This window comes from Lepus europaeus, chromosome 10, assembly GCF_033115175.1.
Source record: "Lepus europaeus isolate LE1 chromosome 10, mLepTim1.pri, whole genome shotgun sequence".
Classification (NCBI taxonomy): Eukaryota; Metazoa; Chordata; class Mammalia; order Lagomorpha; family Leporidae; genus Lepus; species Lepus europaeus.
Window position 1 is genome coordinate 13,454,836 of NC_084836.1, and position 18,108 is coordinate 13,472,943.

An 18,108-nucleotide genomic window follows, 5' to 3' on the forward strand; every position below is an offset into this window, starting at 1 on the left:
CAGAAGGGTGGGTATACAATGTCTTGTGGATCACCTTTGCAAAGAACTGTAGTGTAAGGTAAAGGCTCTCTCTTCCCTTATTAACTTACTCACTATATCCTAGGAAGTTTGCTAGATCTAAGACCTCCAACCAGATCCTATCTGTTCCCTCATGCACTTACCTTCCGGTAGGTGTGGTGGACAATAAGCAAAACAAGAAACATTTTAATGCACATGAATCAACATGTGTTCTGATAGCGGGTCCTTGAGGAAATGAGATTAATTCAGGAAGTCAGAACTGGCTTTAGAAAGAAGACCATGTTTTAAATGGACCTTCATGGTGCATGGGGTTTCTGCAGGCCTGGATAGGGGAGCAGCATAAGCAATGACATTGGGCAGAAAACATGGTGTGTGTTCAAGGGCCAGGATGTTCATTGTGGCTGGAGGTGGCTCCTGGGAGGTCAGGTGAGAGATGTCAGCAGGCTGACCAAGCCAACATTCCAGAGCTGAAGATGGACTCAGGCACAAACAGGTCAAGATGTTAATTCCAAACCTCAATGCCCTGCGTGAAATCCATACATGAGCATGTACTAATCTGTGTACAAGCCCCTGTTCAAGGTGGGCAGTCTGTGCACTAAGCAAAATGCCAGCCCAGGTTGCACATACTGGTATACTCATGTGAGGCTTTTCTTTTTTATTATTATATTTATTTAAAAAGCAGAGAGAACTCCCATCCATTAGTTCATTCCCCCATATACCTACAACAGCAAGGCTGGGCCAGGCAAAATCCAAGAGCTGGGAATTCCACGTGAGTCTCCCACATGAGTGTTAGGGACCCAAGTTCTTGATCCATTACCACGGCTTCCCAAGGTGTACATTAGCAAGAAGCTGTAAACGGGAACAGAACTAAGAGTTGCAACCAAGCACTGACATGGGATGCTGCTATCTCAAGCAACATCTTAACTCCTGCACCAAATGCTCACTCCTGGGTTTTTCCCAACTTGTTTTCCCCTGGCCCTACTCTGTACCAACAGGCTGGCATCTCTCCAGAGGTGCACCTTTCCCCATGCTGCACAAAAGCCAAAGATGGGCTAGAAACAGCCTTGCCTGGAGTCTTCCTTTCCGATCAGACTGCTCTGTTCATTTCAAGCAATTCTGTAAAAGACCTCTTTGTCTGCATCATCCCAATCCTGCAGCCCCCCCACACACACACACCCCTCTTAAAAAGACCTCTCTATCCTCACCAAGGCTGCTCACAAAGCATTTCCTACTTCAAATCCTTACCTGACCATCTGGTCTGACCCCTCTTTCTGGCTGAACAATGAGTGTCACAACCTACTCTCCCTTGACCACCTTCACAAGGCCCCCTTCCTTGATGGGTCACATGTTTGTGTGTTAATTCAGTGGTACCTGTCACCTGTGAATCTTTGGCTGGTGTGAATGCAACAGTGACAGATCATCCAAATTGTAAACTCCCACAACTAGAAACAAGGCTTGTTAATATGTTACTCACTTGGCAGTCATTCTAAAAAAATCCCCATCAGTATTGCTGTTTGTCCCTGTGCTTCATCCAACAAGAAAATGGGGTGAAAGTGATTGATGAGGTGGCATTTATGCAATAAGCATACATTAGTCATCTATATATGCCAAACTCAGGAGATAGAACAGTGATGTGGCCCCTCTACTTGGAGAGCGTGTTTATTTAAAAGCCTCTGTGTCTTTTGTGAGCCAGGTATTGGCCTAGATTCTGGAGTTATAGAAGAAAGACACAACCCCTGTGGTGAAGGAACGGGCAAGTGAAATGAAAATTACAACATAAATTCCATGTAAAGTGCTACATACTAAGGTCAAGAACTGCTCCATAAACAGGGGGACCCATTAGGCACATGTGGCCTGATGCAAAGCCCCTTGATGAAGGTATTCATTCGTTCATCCCATCAATCATGCAACATTCACGCCTACTATGCACCAGTCACCGTTCAAGGTGCTGAAGAAATGAAGTCCTTGCCAATAAAGCCTGAAAATTCCAGCAGGGGAAACAGACAACAAATAAACTAGTAACCAGATGAGTACACTGTGCTGCTGCTGAGTGCTTGGGAAAAAGTAAAGGCAATGGGCCTAAGGACAGTCAAGGTCACATGGAAGGGGACTTTTGTATAGTGTAGTTAGGAAAGGCTATGCTAAAAGGATGTTTTAGGAAGTACTAGAAAAAAAAAAAGAGAAAGACCTAGACATGTGGCTAACAGAGGAAGACTGTACCTAGCAGAGGGAGCAAGTGCATGGACACCAGGAGACAGGCGCATGGAATGCTCGAGATTCAGTCAGCTGGTGAGGCTGCGGCCATGTGAGTTAAGGATGGAGTTCCGCAAGGACACAGAGGCATGGAGAGAGGAGGGCCGTATAGCTGGTGCCAAGGGCTTCGACTCTTGGGGGCCGGTGCTGTGGCTTACTTGGTTAAGCCTCCTCCTGTGGTGCCGGCATCCCATATGGGCGTCAGTTCTAGTCCCGGTTGCTCCTCTTTCAGTCCAGCTCTCTGCTGTGGCCCAGGAGGGCAGTGGAGGATGGCCCAAGTGTTTGGGCCCCTGCACCTGCATGGGAGACCAGGAAGATACACCCGGCTCCTGGCTCCTGGCTCCTGGATTCAGATCGATGTAGCTCTGGCTGTAGCAGCCATTTGGGGGTGAACCAACGAAAGCAAGACTTTTCTCTCTCTCTCTCTCTCTCTCTCTCTCTCTCTCTTTCTCTCTCTCTCACTGTCTAACTCTATCAAATAAAAAGAAAAAAAGGGGGGCTTTGACTTTTATACAGAGTAAGATGGGAAAGAATTGGAGGGTTCTAACAGTTATTTCAAAAATAACTCTGTGTTTAAAAAGTGCCCCTCTTGCTGTGGTGTGGAGAATAGATAGAAAGAGGCACAGACTGAAGCAAGAAGACCAGGAGGGAAGCTATTGTAACCGTCCATGTGAAGTAACATTGGCTTGAACCAGAGATCAGCAGTAGAGGCGATGAGACCTGATCTCAAGATGACAACGTGGTGGGTTAAATGCTCAAATGGGCACCTATGCCTGGTGCAAAACTGTGGCAAAAGCATAAAGAGGAAACGTGAGATGACATGGTGAGGGAGCTTGCCACAGAGGGGCACCAGAGCTGGCCCTGAAGAACGCATTCATCAATGGAATTTGAGCATGTGAGTCTGAGGCAGGGACCGGCGTGAAAGGCAGGAGCCAGGGAGGAGAGAGAGTGTACTGGCATGTGTGTTTACAGTGGGAGGGTAGAACTGAAACACTTTCATCCACATCAGGGTGCCTGGCTCCACTTCTGATGCCAAGCCCCTGGAGGCAGCAGGTGACAGTAACTAGGTCACTGCCACCCATGTGGGAGACCTGAATGGGGTTCCCAGCTCCCAGCTGTAGCTCCGGTGGCATCTGAGTAGTGAGATGGCAGATGGAAAGAATCTCCCTCTCTCTCTCTCTCCCTCTCTCTCTCTCTCCCTCTCTCTCCCTCTCCCTCTCTCTCTCTCTCTCTCTCTCTCTCTCACACACACACACACACATACACACAAAAGCCCCCACACTTGAGAAAACTGGCAAATTGAGGAATGTGAATAGCTCAGTGTGGTCAGCTCAAACTACTACCACATGGAGAGGAGAGGAGCAATGAGTTGAGAAATTTGGAGTTGGTTATAAAAGATCTTGATTGGCTATGCCAAGAGCTTAAGTCCTGTCTTGTGAGCAGAGAGCAACCATCAAGCTGAAATCTAAGCAGATCAGTGATTGCCTAACACCAATTAGGCCACTTCCCTAAACTACAGCCTTGTTTGTTCTTAGACTGTCAAGATTCTCCCACCCTCACCCTGCCTGTTCCAGGGTATATCTCAGACGTTGAGTTTACCACTAAGCTGTCGTATTGTATCATATGTTATAACTGCCTGCATGCACATACTGACTCACTCCCTAGTCTGTGGAAAACAGAGGCCAGGGGCCATGTGTAGGTCACCTCTATGTCCCCAACACCTGGAACACATTCTTATGTGTTAAATAATGGGTTAGTGGATGGGTGGATAAATAGGTAGATAAAAAGATAGATGAATAGGCAGAGGGGTTGGGGGATGATGGATGGCTGGATGAAGTTCTAGAAATGGGCAATAAAAATGAGAAAGCCTAGGAAGCTGGATGGAACCAACCAGTAAGACAGTAAAGAATAATTTTTTAAAATCCATAAATGTTGGTTAATTGCAGATGTATGCAAAGACCATTCCTGTTATCTGGGGCTGTTTCTTCCTGTGGAATCTCTACAGCTCATCCTCTCAGACCATTTACCCTGGCATCAAGGCAAGGGTTACTCAACGGGCCCTGGACTATGGTGAGTTGGATGCTCTCCAAAGCAATGCTGTAGCCAACCTAGATGGGGTCAATGACTCTAATCCCACAGCTCATGACGTGGGCTGTCTCGTGACGGAGACAAGCTCTACTATGGAGGGGTTTGGTCCTTTTTACAGAAGCTGCTAAGATGGCTGAGAAGAAGACGTTGCCTAGAAAATGCTCACCTTGACTGGGGAGATATCTCCAAAGATGGCCACAAGCATTACTCCCTCTCTTTTCCACAGACATGTGCAGTGAGCGTCTCAGAGCTCTGAGGAAGAACTAAGTAAGAATGTATGACAGGATAGAGGAAAAGAGAGTTTTAAGTTTAGATCAACTATGATTATTTTTAACTTTGGATAATGGGTCCCAAAGCATGGTTGGATGAAGGCAGTGGGTTCTGGTGTTCTGTGGCATAGGGTAGGAGACTGTAGTTCACAATAGTGTTTTATTCTGTATAAAGAACTGAAAGACAGGAGTTGGAGGGCTTCAAACGTAATAGATAAGGAAATGGAAAGGCTAATTCCCTGGTATGATTGATTTATGCCATGTATTTGTATTGAAATTCTGCACTGTATCATGTAAGTATTACATGTTAACCCAAAAATTTGCTTAATTTTTTAAAAAGAGATTTGAAAGTAAAAGTAATGTCTTAGAGATTCCAAAAGAACTTGATTTTGTTTGTTTGTTTGTTTGTTTGGGGGGGGTTGGGGATTTTTTTTTAAAGATTTATTTACTTTATTTGAAAAGCAGAATTACAGAGAGAGGGAGAAAAACAGAGAAAAAGATTCACTCCCCAAATGACTGCAACAGCCAGAGCTGGGCCAGGCCAAAGCCAGGAGCCAGGAGCTTCTTCTGAGTCTCCCACATGGGTGCAGAGGTCCAAGCACTTGGGCCATCTTCCTCTGCTTCCCCAGGCCATTAGCAGAGAGTTGGATATGAAGTGAAGCAGCCAGAATCAAACCAGTGCCCATGTGGGATGCCAGTATCTCAGGTGGTGGTTTAACCCACTATGCCACAGTGCCGGCCCCAGTACTCCATTTTGGAAAAGACTTAGAATCCCCTAAAATAAAGTGCAGAGTATAAGGAGGGAGATGTGCATTTTTTTTTCTTCAAAGCAGTATCAGGATAGTTATTAGACATGAAAAGGAATCTGAGACATGGAAAGGTTAAGATCCATTCTTTTAGAGGATGCTTAATGAAGAAAAGAGGCTGGGAAGGTGTGGGAATGTGATTTTCCTTGCACTAAGTTGCACAGGGAGCAGGGAGCAGGGGGAGGTCTGCAAAATCAGACCATGCCATTGCACTTTCTTCCCGTACGTTTTTGCCCAAGATTGCCTGACTGGATGGGTCTCTCCCACTCAGGCCCTGCTAGTCCAGCCAATGTCTAACTAAATCTAATCCAACATGTATCACTTGTTATACCAGAAAAGAAATAAGAAGAAAGGGAGGGAATTTATGGTGTTTGGACAACTTGTGTTCCCCTCAGCACTTCCTTGGGCAAGAGGAACATAATATTGATCCACATTGCATAATTGTTACATGAACCATGATATATGCAAAAATGCACACCAGGAATGTGGGTATGTGTGTGTTGGTTCTATACTGATATGCATCTCCATGAACAAAATTAAAGCAATGCAAACAGTTTCTTCCACCCACTAGAGCAAAGCTGTTAGAAAAACTGATCAGGGGGACCAGTGCTGGGCTCAGCAGGTTCAGCTGTGACCTGCAGAACCAGAATCCCATATGGGCACTGGTTAGAGTCCTGGCTACTTCACTTCCCATCCAACTCCCCGCTAATGTGCCTGGGAAAGCAGCCAAAGATGGCCCAAGTCCTTGGGCCCCTGAACCCACATGGGGAACCCAGAAGAAAATCCTGGCTCCTGGCTTCAGCCTGACCTAGTTATTGCAGCCATTTGGGAAGTGTACTAGCAGATAGAAGATTCTCATTCTCCCTCTCCCTCTCCCTCTCCCTCTCCCTCTCCCTCTACCTCTCCCTCTTTCTCTCTCCTGTAATTAAGCCTTTTCTTTTAAGATTTATTTATTTGAAACTCAGAGTTACAGAGAGGGAAAGGCAGAGGCAGAGAGAAGTCTTCCATCTGCTAATTCACTCCCCAAATGACCCCACAGCCAGGGCTGTACCAGACCAAAGTCAAGAGCCAGGAGCTTCACCTGGATCTTCCATATGAGTGCAGGGGCCCAAGGATTTGGACCGTCTTCTGCTGCTTTCCTAGGCACATTTGCAGAGAACTGGATTGGAAGTGGAGCAGCCAGGACTTAAACCAGCGCCCATATGGGATGCTGATGCTGTAGGCCATGGCTTAACCCACTATACCACAGTGCTGGCCACCAGTCTTTCAAATAAATAAATAAGTCTTCAAGAAAAAGAACAAATCTGAAGTCCATCCACTTGAGTGTGAATGTCAGTTCTGTCCCTTTCCTCGACACGTGACCTCGGGCAAGTAGGTATTCTCACCTGGGAAGTGAGTGGTAATAATGGTGCCTGCCCACCTCCCGCTAGTGCGACGCAAGGATCCAATGAGATCGTCAGTGGAAATACAGCCAAGGGTGGTGGAGAAGGGCAGGCTTTGAAGTCAGAATCATTTCTTGAGGCAACTCCCACGGCCCTGCTCGTTGTTGTCCTTTCACAGAGGAGGGGTCTGAAACTCCCCAAGACACACCAGTAAGGGGCTGCAGGAAAACAGGAGCTCCTGAACCCACGTGCTGTCCTCTACTTCCCATTCCTCCAAGCCCTGGACAGCAACACGAGCTGTGTGCTCCCAGGAAAGTTGGTGAACCTCTCTGAGCCTCCACTGCCTGCAGTGCAAAATAGTGGCCCAAGCAGCTCTGTGACTCGGTTGTCGTGAGCATCCAAGGAGGGAGCACGGACAGTTCTGACGCACACGGGCGCTATAATACCAATTGGTTAGGGCTATTTTTGTCTCTTTAATTATTTATGGCCCTGCATTTTTTTCCAGAAAAGGATTTGCTACACCTATTATTAGTGGTACCTGAAATTTAGATATTAAAATGGAGGGGATTATGATAGTGCTACGGATGGGATGGTTATGGGAAACAAATGTACTGACCAATGCAAAGCACTTGGGCTTGGGTCTGGCAATAGCAAGCACCCAGCAAACACTGGCTGCTGTCACTTTCCCGCTTGTGAACAGACCCCTCCATTGTTGCTGTAATCTTTGTCACAGATGAGGCAAGTTGCAGGGGGCAGAGAGATTACGTAACTTGCAGGGCCACACAAGCTGGCAGACAACAATGTTGGGACTCAGCCCTAAGCTCTCTAGTGGTGCCTTTGGTTCTGTTTTTACATCCTTTACAGCCTATCTTTTGTTTTTAGGATTGATTTGTTTATTTGAGAGGTAAATTTACAGACAGAGAGAGGGAGGAACAGCGAGAAGGGTCTTCCATCCGCTGGTTCACTCCCCAAATGGCTGCAGTGGCCGAAGCTGCATCAATCTGAAGCCAGAAGCCAGAAGCCAGGAGCTTCTTCCCAGTCTCCCACGTGGGTGCAGAGGCCCAAGGAGTTGGGCCATCTTCTACTGCTTTCCCAGGCCATAGCAGAGAGCTGGATCAGAAGTGGAGCAGCCGGATCTCGAACCTGTGCCCATATGGGATGCTGGCACTTCAGGCCAGGGTGTTAACCCGTTGAAACACAGCACCAGCCCCCTGCCCCACTTCTGAGCCAGCTCCCTGCTAACGAGCCTGGGAAAGCAGCAGAAGATGGTCCAAGTCCTTGGGCCCCTGTACCTATGTGGGAGACCCAGAAGAAGCTCCTGTCTCCTGGCTTCAGATTGGCCCATCTCCGGCCATTGGGCCATTTGGGGAGTGAACCAGTGGATGGAAGATATTCATTCTCTCTCTCTCTCTCTCTCTCTCTCTCTCTCTCTCTCTCCACCTCTGCCTTTCTTTCAAATAAATACATCTTCAAAAACCTGCTCTTCTTAATTTCCAATAAGGATAGAATACCTGGGAATGAACTTAAACTGCAAAGGAAGGCATAAAGGCAGAATGTCCCCCCTTGAGAAGGTTGAAGTTAAGAGATGAGTCCTCACTCATCATGCAAATGACTTTTCCCAGGGTCTGCAATGAGCTGTGAACCTTGGTCCAGGAATGCTCCAGCCTAAAGGGTCTGGAAGGGAAGGGAAATGTGGACTAACTCTGTAACTGCTCATAACCCACAGGTTCTGCAGTACAGTTGTTCAGAGCTGACTTCCGGCTCCCCCACTTCTCTGTATGATCTGGGCAAGAGTGAACCTCTCAGGGGCCCATTTCCTTACCTATGACATAGGCACAATGGGAACGGTAGTATTTGTAGTTTGAGGACTATTTTTTGCACGTTTGCTGTCACACTGTCCTGTGATAATAAAACTCTACAGCCCTGCTGGCCACAAAATGAAAATTCCTCATGGTCTTAGCTCTATGGTTTTGGGCAAGTTCCTAAGTCTCTCTGAGTACCAACATTGCATCTGTAAGATAAGGATAATAACGCCTAATTCGTCAGATTGCTGTTTTCATTTCTAAAAGCATTGAGTTACTCAATAAGTTGCAATGGTGTGGCTAATGCTATAACATCGTTATGTGCTGATACTGTCTTGTTTCTCTCGCAGGTGTCCAAGCTGGGATGGAGATGATTGGGCAAATGTTAAAAGAAAGGAACATCCCAGACTTACAAGGTTCTGAGTCTCTTGACTTTCTAAAGGTTGATTATGTGGACTATAATTTTTCAAAGTAAGTAAGAGAAGAACGTTTTTCTCACACAGAAGAAACAGTGGAGGAAGCCCCTTGGCTTCATTGGAATCAAGCCTCTGTATCTTTTTTTTTTTTTTTTGTGACACTGTCCTCAGCTCTGGCTTCTATTTTCGAGTTTGCATCATGGCCCAAAATGGCCACTGCAGCTCCAGCCATCAAATCCATGTTTCAGGCAGCTGAGGGATGAAGAAGCAAGAGTAAAGGGGCTCGTTCAGCTGAGTCAGTCTACTTTACTGATTTTATTTTTCTGAAGTTCTATCCTATTAAGACTTTTTAAAATAATAATGAACAGAGCTTAGTCACATGGCCACATTTATTAACAAGGGAAACTGAGAAATTAGTTTCTCATCAGACAACTTTGTCCTCCCCCGTAAGTGCAGGAATGTTTAAGAAAGAAGGGGAACTGGATGATGAGACAGCAGGGGCAACCTCTGCCGGAGTCCCCAGGAAGAACCCCAAAGGCAGTGTAAGAACAGGTCTTGGCCGGCGCCGTGGCTCAACAGGCTAATCCTCTGCCTTGCGGCGCCGGCACACCGGGTTCTAGTCCCGGTCGGGGCACCGATCCTGTCCCGGTTGCCCCTCTTCCAGGCCAGCTCTCTGCTGTGGCCAGGGAGTGCAGTGGAGGATGGCCCAAGTTCTTGGGCCCTGCACCCCATGGGAGACCAGGAGAAGCACCTGGCTCCTGCCATCGGAACAGCGCGGTGCGCTGGCCGCAGCGCGCTACCGCGGCGGCCATTGGAGGGTGAACCAACGGCAAAAGGAAGACCTTTCTCTCTGTCTCTCTCTCTCACTGTCCACTCTGCCTGTCAAAAAAAAAAAAAAAAGAACAGGTCTTGTCCATTTCGAGCCCACCTTGAAGGTTAGGGGAGAGCCAAGCTTTAAGGAGTTCTTTGTGACTTATTCACAATTTGCCCCAGTGATGACTTCAGACTGGTGGTAATTTCACCCCTTTGCAATAAAAAGTCTCTGCTGTCAATGGTAGCATTCCACAAAACCAAAAGATGTTTTGGTTTATTATTATTATTATTTTGTTTGTTTTTTGGTCAGGGGAGAAAGATGTGAGCTGGGGAAGGCTCATGAAGAATGCCCTGGTCTGTGTAAAATCACCTGTCCAACAAGCATGTATTGAGCACCTACTACATACCAGGCTTTGTTCTAGGCGTAGGGGACACCTATATGTCCCCTGCCCTTAATGTCAGTTAAAAAACTAGTTATTTAATTACAATGCTAATGCCCAGCAGAAACATACAAGGAGGCTTGTATAATAAGAAGTGCAGGTGAAAATGAGGGAAAACAGGTATTCTGAGCATTGCTGGTTTTAGACCTGTGCATTCCATACAGTAGCCACTGGCCACATGTGGCCAATGAGCTCTTGAAATGTGACCAAGCAACTGAGGAATGCATTTTTTATTTATTAAACTTTAATTTTAAAAACTTATGCTTCCCTTTATATAAATTTTAGAAAGGGTGGAGGGGGAGGGAAGGTTTTCCAGGAAACATTTGCTGTAAGAATTTAAGAATAAAGCCATTCTATAGAGTTCAGCTTTACAAAATGATGGAATAGGGTATTGATTCATCAAACAAAACTTGAAATAAAGCATTTTAGGATTGTGTGGGCAAAAAAAAATGTTAAAAAACTTTTAAGTGTGTTTGGAGCCATTTGAATACCTATATTTACTTTTTCAACTGAAAATTTTATCAAATCTAAACATAGGTCAAGTATTTCAGATGAAATCTTGTGCCTGAGTCAAAGTATATCTTGAGTACATGATTCAGACCAGATTTTTTTGACAGGCAGAGTAGACACTGAGAGAGAGAGACAGAGAGAAAGGTCTTCCTTTACCGTTGGTTTACCCTCCAATGGCCACAACGCACCGTGCTGATCCGAAGCCAGGAGCCAGGTGCTTCTCCTGGTCTCCCATGTGGGTGCAGGGCCCAAGGACTTGGGCCATCCTCTACTGCACTCCCGGGCCACAGCAGAGAGCTGGCCTGGAAGAGGGGCAACCGGGACAGAATCCGGCACCCCGACCGGCACTAGAACCTGGTGTGCCGGCGCCGCAGGCGGAGGATTAGCCTAGTGAGCCACGGCGCCAGCTGAAGACTTATTCTTTAAAAGAAGAAAATAAAATATCTGGTAAATTATTTTTATATTGATCACATGTTGATGTGATGATATTTGGGTTGTATTTGATTAAGTAAAAATAGTAATCAAATTAACTTCAACTATTTTTCTTTTTTAAATGTGACAAAATTTAAATTGCTTGTGTGGGTCACATTAGATACTGGAAGGTACTATTTCAGATGATATACAAGTATTTTTATATAAGTAAGAGGATATGTCAAGAAGTTCTTAGTAGGGCAGGCATTTGGCATAGGGGTTAGGACACCACTTGGGACACCCGCATCCCCTATTGGAGGACCAGAATTTGAGTCTTTTTGTTTATACAAGATTTATTTTATTATTTACTTTGAAAGGCAGAGTTACGGGGCAGGATGGGGGGAGACAGAGAGAGAGAAATCTTCCAACTTCTGGGGCTGGGCCTGGCCGATGCCAAACCTGCACCCCTATGGGATGCTGGCATCGCGAGTGGAGGCTTAACCTGCTTCACCACAATACTGGGCCCCCCTCGATTGAGTCTTGAATCTGCTCCCCATTCTGGTTTCCTGCTAATGCACACCCTGGGAGGCATGATGACTCAAGTAACTAGGTCCCTGCCTCCCACCTGGGAGACCTGGATGGAGCTCCCCATTCCCGTGACTTCAGCCTGGCCCAGTCCTGGCTATTACTGGTTTTGGGGAGCAAACCAGTAAGAGGGAGATCCCTCTCTCCTTTCCCTCTCTCCCCCCTATTTCTCTCTCTCTCTCTCTCTCTGCTTCTCAAATAAAATTAAATATTTGTAAAAATGTATGGAAAACGCATATCATGAAAAGGCTATGAATGACTTTCAAGATTTTTTGTACCAAAGTAAAATTATCTTTTACTTGCATTTTCAATAATTTTTGAATTGTATACACACATACACACACACATACACCCTTTGACTCAACAGTTCCCCTTCTCAGCATCCTCTCTGGAGAAGCACCTGTCCACAAGCAGTGTTACAAGGATGCACATGGCGCCATTGTTTATAATACAGAGTACAAAAACAACTTCGTTGTCCATCAACAAAGGAGTGCATTTTTTTTAAAGACAGAGCCACAGCTTAGAACACTCTTCAGTGGTTATAAGGAGTGGATTAGAACCATGTGTATCCACAAGAAAATATTTCCAAGATAGGGTAAGTTAATCTCTGCCATTCTCCCACAGTGGGACTCAGAGTGTGTGGTGGTGAATAGGTAGGAAAGGGAGCATAGAGCAGGAAATAGCAAATGGTTGTTCCTATGAGCAAGCCCACTTGTGTTTTAAAACTTGCCTAGTCTTAGTTCATAACAACCCCTTTCTTTTGTGTAACAGTTATACATACATGAACTCATTTTGCATTCTCAACCGACCTGTAAGTTACATTTCTTTTGTGTGGTTGACTGAAAGAGGTTAAGTGCTTTGTAAAAGAGTTGAGCGCTCTTTGCACCGTGCAAGAAAAGGGCCTAGTCCTGTTGTTACGAGCACAATCGGGGGGCCAGCGTTGTGGCACAGCAGGTAAAGCCACTGCCTGCGACTCCAGCATCTCGTCTGGGCCCCAGTTTGTGTTCCAGCTGCTCCACTTCTGATCCAGCTCCCTGCTTATGCACCTGGAAAAGCAGTGAAAGAAGGCCCAAGTGCTTGGGCCCCTGCATGCACAAGGGAGACCCAGAACAAGCTGCTGGCTTCAGCCGCCATTGCAGCTATTTAGGGAGTGAAGCAGTAGATGGAAAATCAATCTCTCTCTGTCTCTCTCCTCTTTCTCTCTCTCTCTCTCTCTCTCTCTCTCTCTCTCTCTCTCTCTCTCCATAATTCTGCCTTTCAAATAAATAAATAAATCTTTAAAAAAAAAAAAAAAGGAAGAAGTGAAAAAGGAGCACAATCTGCAGTCAGATCGAGGAGGGTCCCAAGTCTGATTCTACCACTTAGAGATGACTCCAGTCACTTTTCTTATCTTCTCATCTCTCAGTCAAAGACTGCAAGATCAGCAACTGCCTTACAGGTTATTGTGAGGTTAAAAAGAGATAATTCATGCAAAGTGCTTACCACAGTGCCTTGCAAGTAGTAGTCACTCAATAGATGTTCATACTACTTTATCAATAAGTATTCATAATAATTTGTCATAAGGCACACACCCATGTAGATTATGTGAAACCCCTTGCCTCTCAGGTACTTCAGGTTACCTGTTTGACAGCCCAGAGAATTCTAGAAGTCAACTATTAGAAATAAGCTTCTCAACCAGGAAAGATACTGTCTATGTAGAGGACATTTGGAAACAAGAGGAAGGCATGGTTTGAGTTGTCCCAGTGACTGGTGGGAAAGGACACTACTCGCATATACACCCAATATCCTGCAATGTGCATGAAAGTCCCCTACAAAAATCACTGTTATCCAAAATTCTAATATCACCTCTCTTGAGAAACACTGGAACTGCTAAAGGGAAAACTAATAATGCCAATATGGGGTCTGTTTTTGTCTTTAAAGAAACCAAAGAATTGTTTATGAATTTTTTTCCATTCTTGCTGGTTCCCCCCTCAGGTAGCTATGAGAAGCATCATTCCTGCTATGAGTTTGAGGGGGCTTAGGAGATGGGGCCTACAGACCACACCTAAGAAGAGAGGTTCCTTCTGTTGTATGATTGACAATTCACAACTTCCAGCGGGAGTTCTACACCTATGTTTCCCATTTTGCTTGACTTAGAGATATGCCAGAAGAGTTGTTCTAACTGCTCTCTTTCTTGTTTTACAGCATAAAAATCAATGCCTTTTCATTTCCAAATACTTCCTTAGCCTTTGTGCCAGGGGTGGGAATCAAAGCACTGACCAACCACGGCACTGCCAACGTCAGCACCAACTGGGCGGTCAAGTCTCCACTCTTGTGAGTATTCCCCTGAAATGTCTGGGACTGCTCTAGGGCAGAAATAGAGCAGAAGTGGAGACTGTCTCAGCAACAGTACTGTCAGCATTAGGCTTCTTCAGTATTCATAGTTATCTCAAGAATATTTTTTTTTTCCCAAATGAGATTCAATCAGGGAATCCCTGCTTGGGTGGCAATGGGGTGAAAAGAACCCATCCCTTAAAATGAGAACAGCTGATCAACTGCCCTTTAAAATCTAAGAACCACAAATCCTCAACTGTTGGAGGGGTAGAAATGTGCTCAATATGCTAGCTACACCACAATTCGCTGCATGATTTTGAGCCAGTCATTCAACGCACCTGCCCATCTGCAGAGGCAACTGATGGAAAATGGAGCCCTCCAACCTCCCACAGAGGTTGAGCCTGTTTCTTCCCCAACCAAAAGACCTTTGCACCTTAGTATAGGAGAAAGGAGGAAAACTGAAGGCACACTGATAGATGACCTACTACGTGCAAGTCACTGTCTTGAGTGTAATGTTTAGGTCTGTCTTGGTTGGTGCCCCAGAATACGACACTCATTCATCCTCTAAGTCACTCAACAACCATTTATTGGATGCCTGCTGTGGATCATTTATCCATATCTCAAGCACTCCAGTCTTGATGCTTGCAAAGGAATGGTGTGTCCCCCCATAGGCAATATGTATTCATGTATTCACTCGTTTCTTTGATGACTGACTCTTCATAGATTAAAAAAATGCTTTTTCTGTATCGGGTCACAAGCTAAGTCCTGGGGACATGTCCACTCCCTTGAGGGTTCACAGACTACAGCCTCCCCATCTGTGCCCCTCCTGAACAAGCTGTTGCCAACTTTGCCCCTGATGTCCTCTTTCCAAAAAGCATCACTATGAATGGTGCTCAACCACTACCAGGGCCAGAGCACTCAGGTTAAAATAGCTACAATACCCCAAAAGCTGTCACCATTCACATATCTGCTACTTCATTTGTTCAGTGCATCTTCATTTAGCACCTACTTTGCTCCTACTGTTGTAGGTGCCAGGAATCCAGAGGTGAACATGACCAAGTCTCTGCCCTCCAGGAGCTTAGAGTCTCTGGGTAATCAGAGAAGCAGGATCTACCGCCATGCCTGGCCCAGACTAGGGTAACCTTGCACTTTTTCTCTAAACAGCAAAGACGCAGGAGGAGCTGATCTGTTCCTCTCCGGGGTCTACTTTACTGGTAACATTATCCTAAACCGAAATGATTTTGGTCAGCCACTCCTGAAGCTTGAAGACTGCTATGCCCAAGTGAGCCATGCCCATGTCTCATTTTTTGGACAGTTCAGGTGAGTGAGAGCTCTATGATAAGAAATGGCTAGCCCAGGGCCAGATGCTCAGGCGGTACCTACCAGAGGTGTATGGCCATCATGTGATGGTCCCTGAATAAGATTTTTCTGTCTTGTTTTCCTAGTGTCCTGTATAACTCCTTTGCTGAGCCCATGGAGAAACCCATTTTAAAGAACTTAAATGAAATGGTAAGTCTTTAAAGTTTAGATGACCACAGTAAAATGGTATCAGTACCAGTTCCACCAGGCTTAAATTAATTCTTAGTCAGTAAATCTTTTCTGAGTGCCCACCTTCCAAAGCACTTTGACACATATTGTCCTTTGCAACTTAATAAGTTTATCAAAACCCTACCATGTGCCTAACACTGTGGTAAGTACTAGGGGTTTAGAGATAAACAAAGCAGAATCCCCTCCCTCAAGCTTTTTGCTACAGAGTGGACAAATAATCAACAAGAATTTACTTGTTATATACCTACGGTATTCCAGTACTGGACTGGAGTCTGTTGAGAATATCAATGAGGAATAATTCTCTGTTTAGAAAAATCAAAGTCAGGTTTCAAACAGAAATGGGAAGAGGATGAATTCTGTCACATGATCATTAGATTGAACAGGAGCATTCAGAGAAATGGGGACCTGCGAGTGTCCTGGGAGATATTTTTGCAGGATGCACGGTTTGAGCTGGGCCTTGGTGTTTAGGTAGGATTTGGGTAGGTAAGGAATAAGAGAGAAGAAAAGATATGAGTATTTACAGGCAACAGAATAAGTTAAGAAAGCAGAATAATGTTAAGAAGCCTTCCAAAGCTGTAGGCATCCTGATTCCAGGATGAGGAAGGGAAAGATGAAGTTGGCTAGGCACTCTCTTTCCAGGCCTCTCATGTCTTCCCTGTGCCTTTATTTACCCCATGTTTTGGGAAGGACCAGTACAGGGATGAAGAGGACTGGCAATGAAGGGAGACTTCTGGAGAAGAGGGCAAGGATGGTCTTGCTCAGTTCAGTGCTTTGCAGACAAAAGGTGCTTAATGAAAGTCGGCGAGGAAGCCAACACTCAGTAACATCCAGTAGCTTGTCCCGGGAGGTGGCAGAGCTGGCCAGGGGACCTTGAGGCTTCAAAGTCTTTCTCCATCCTTACCTGAGAGGGACTGAGCGCCAGTGAGTGCGCACATGATTCTGTCACTGGGAAGGATCCTGCATCTGACCTCTTCTCTGTGTGCTTTGGCCTGTGGCAGGATGCCAATGGAGAATGAATTGTGTCACAGTGCGCAATAACTAAGCATGCCTCTAGTTTATGCATGGCTTAGAGATAATAGATGCTTTGCTTTTGTAGTTCTGTCTGTGCCACTGGAAAAAATGGAAAAGACGGCTCAGACCACAGCTGTGTCAGATCAGATGTCAAATCCCAGCTGTGTGATTCATGGCAACTCACCCTCTCTTAGCTTTGATTTTCCCCTGTGTACGTAGGGGCTAGTAGTGCCTGCCCCTCAATGCTGTAGAGAGGGTATACTGGAATTGAAAGAACCACAGCCAACATTTCCTGGGTGCTCATTATGAGCTGGCAATTCTCCATGGATTGCCTTGATGTCTACTTACAACATTGCAGGTGAGGAAATTGAGGCCAGAGTCCAGGGAACTGGCCAAGGCTCAGCTCCAGGTGCCCAGACTCCCAAGCCTTTGCTATCGCCACTGTGTCAAGCACATCAGTGAGCAAGCAGCAGGCACATCCTACAGATAGGCTTTAGCCCCATTCAAGACTAAGATTTCTGAATAGATCTCTCGTAGGAGGGGCTCTCAAACTAGCCCGGGGCGGGGGGGTAAGTAAAGTCTCTAAAACCACTCCTGAAAACAACAGCAACAACAAAAACCACTCCCAGCAGGACATGGAGCTGCTGATAGAGAATAGGAGGCGGGCAGCACCCCCAGCCATTAGGAAAGACGCAGTTGCTCCTGTAACAGGTTCGTCAGGTGCAACAGCAACTGCATGGTCGGTGGCACATGCCCCATCATGCCACCGAGAGAAAGGCCAAGGGCTCACTCTTTTATGGGGCTCAGCAGGTGTGGCCGCAGTTGCTATGAAGTTTAGCCAGCATTCAAGACTTGATGCTCAGACCGTTGGAACTTGAGGCTCATGGGCATCCGCGGATTTAAGGGAAAGTCTTGATGACCAAAGGGATAATACATCAGTAGTGGCTTTTGTTTCAATAAATAATCTGCTTTTTTTTTTTATTCCTTTCATGGCTAGCTCTGCCCCATTATCACAGGCGAGGTTGAAGCGCTGAACGTGAATCTCAGCACACTGGAGGGTGAGTCCCAGAACTGTCACTTCTATCTGGTTCTCTTCCCACCTGCAGACTCAGCTGCCCTCCAGGTTGGCTCGCTCCAGCTTTCTCTCTGCTGTCCACTCCGCACACTGGAGCCCCTGCAAGATGTGTGGAAGGACATGCCCGTGTGTTGAGCATATGCACTTTGCCAACAAACTACACCACTCAGGAGGAGACGGGATGCTCTTCAGGGTGCTCGACCCTCACGAGCTCTGATGCCAGCTTTGGCGTTACAGCCATCTTCTTCAGAATGATTAACTGTGTTCCGGCTCCCTCTCACCTCTGCCCGCCTCCTCCTGCCCGTTCTCTGCTCCAGCAGGCACACTGCTCCTGCTGCCTCCCTGCCCGGAAGAGCTTGCTCTGCATC

At 46.1% G+C, this 18,108-nt stretch overlaps 1 protein-coding gene across 4 annotated transcripts in view; it reads left to right on the forward strand.

Annotated features, from left to right (window-relative positions):
- The window catches only part of BPIFC (BPI fold containing family C), a 60,496-nt gene that overhangs the window by 17,699 nt on the left and 24,689 nt on the right, over window positions 1–18,108 (forward strand). For 3 of the 4 annotated variants that reach the window (XM_062202955.1, XM_062202956.1, XM_062202957.1), the window contains exons 4-9: window positions 4,218–4,341; window positions 8,969–9,089; window positions 13,978–14,106; window positions 15,271–15,426; window positions 15,552–15,615; window positions 17,663–17,723. In XM_062202955.1, the coding sequence (XP_062058939.1) occupies window positions 4,218–4,341; window positions 8,969–9,089; window positions 13,978–14,106; window positions 15,271–15,426; window positions 15,552–15,615; window positions 17,663–17,723 (655 nt within the window). Of the gene's footprint in view, window positions 1–4,206; window positions 4,342–8,968; window positions 9,090–13,977; window positions 14,107–15,270; window positions 15,427–15,551; window positions 15,616–17,662; window positions 17,724–18,108 lie in introns of those variants that run through there. The other variant, XM_062202958.1, reaches the window with a different exon arrangement.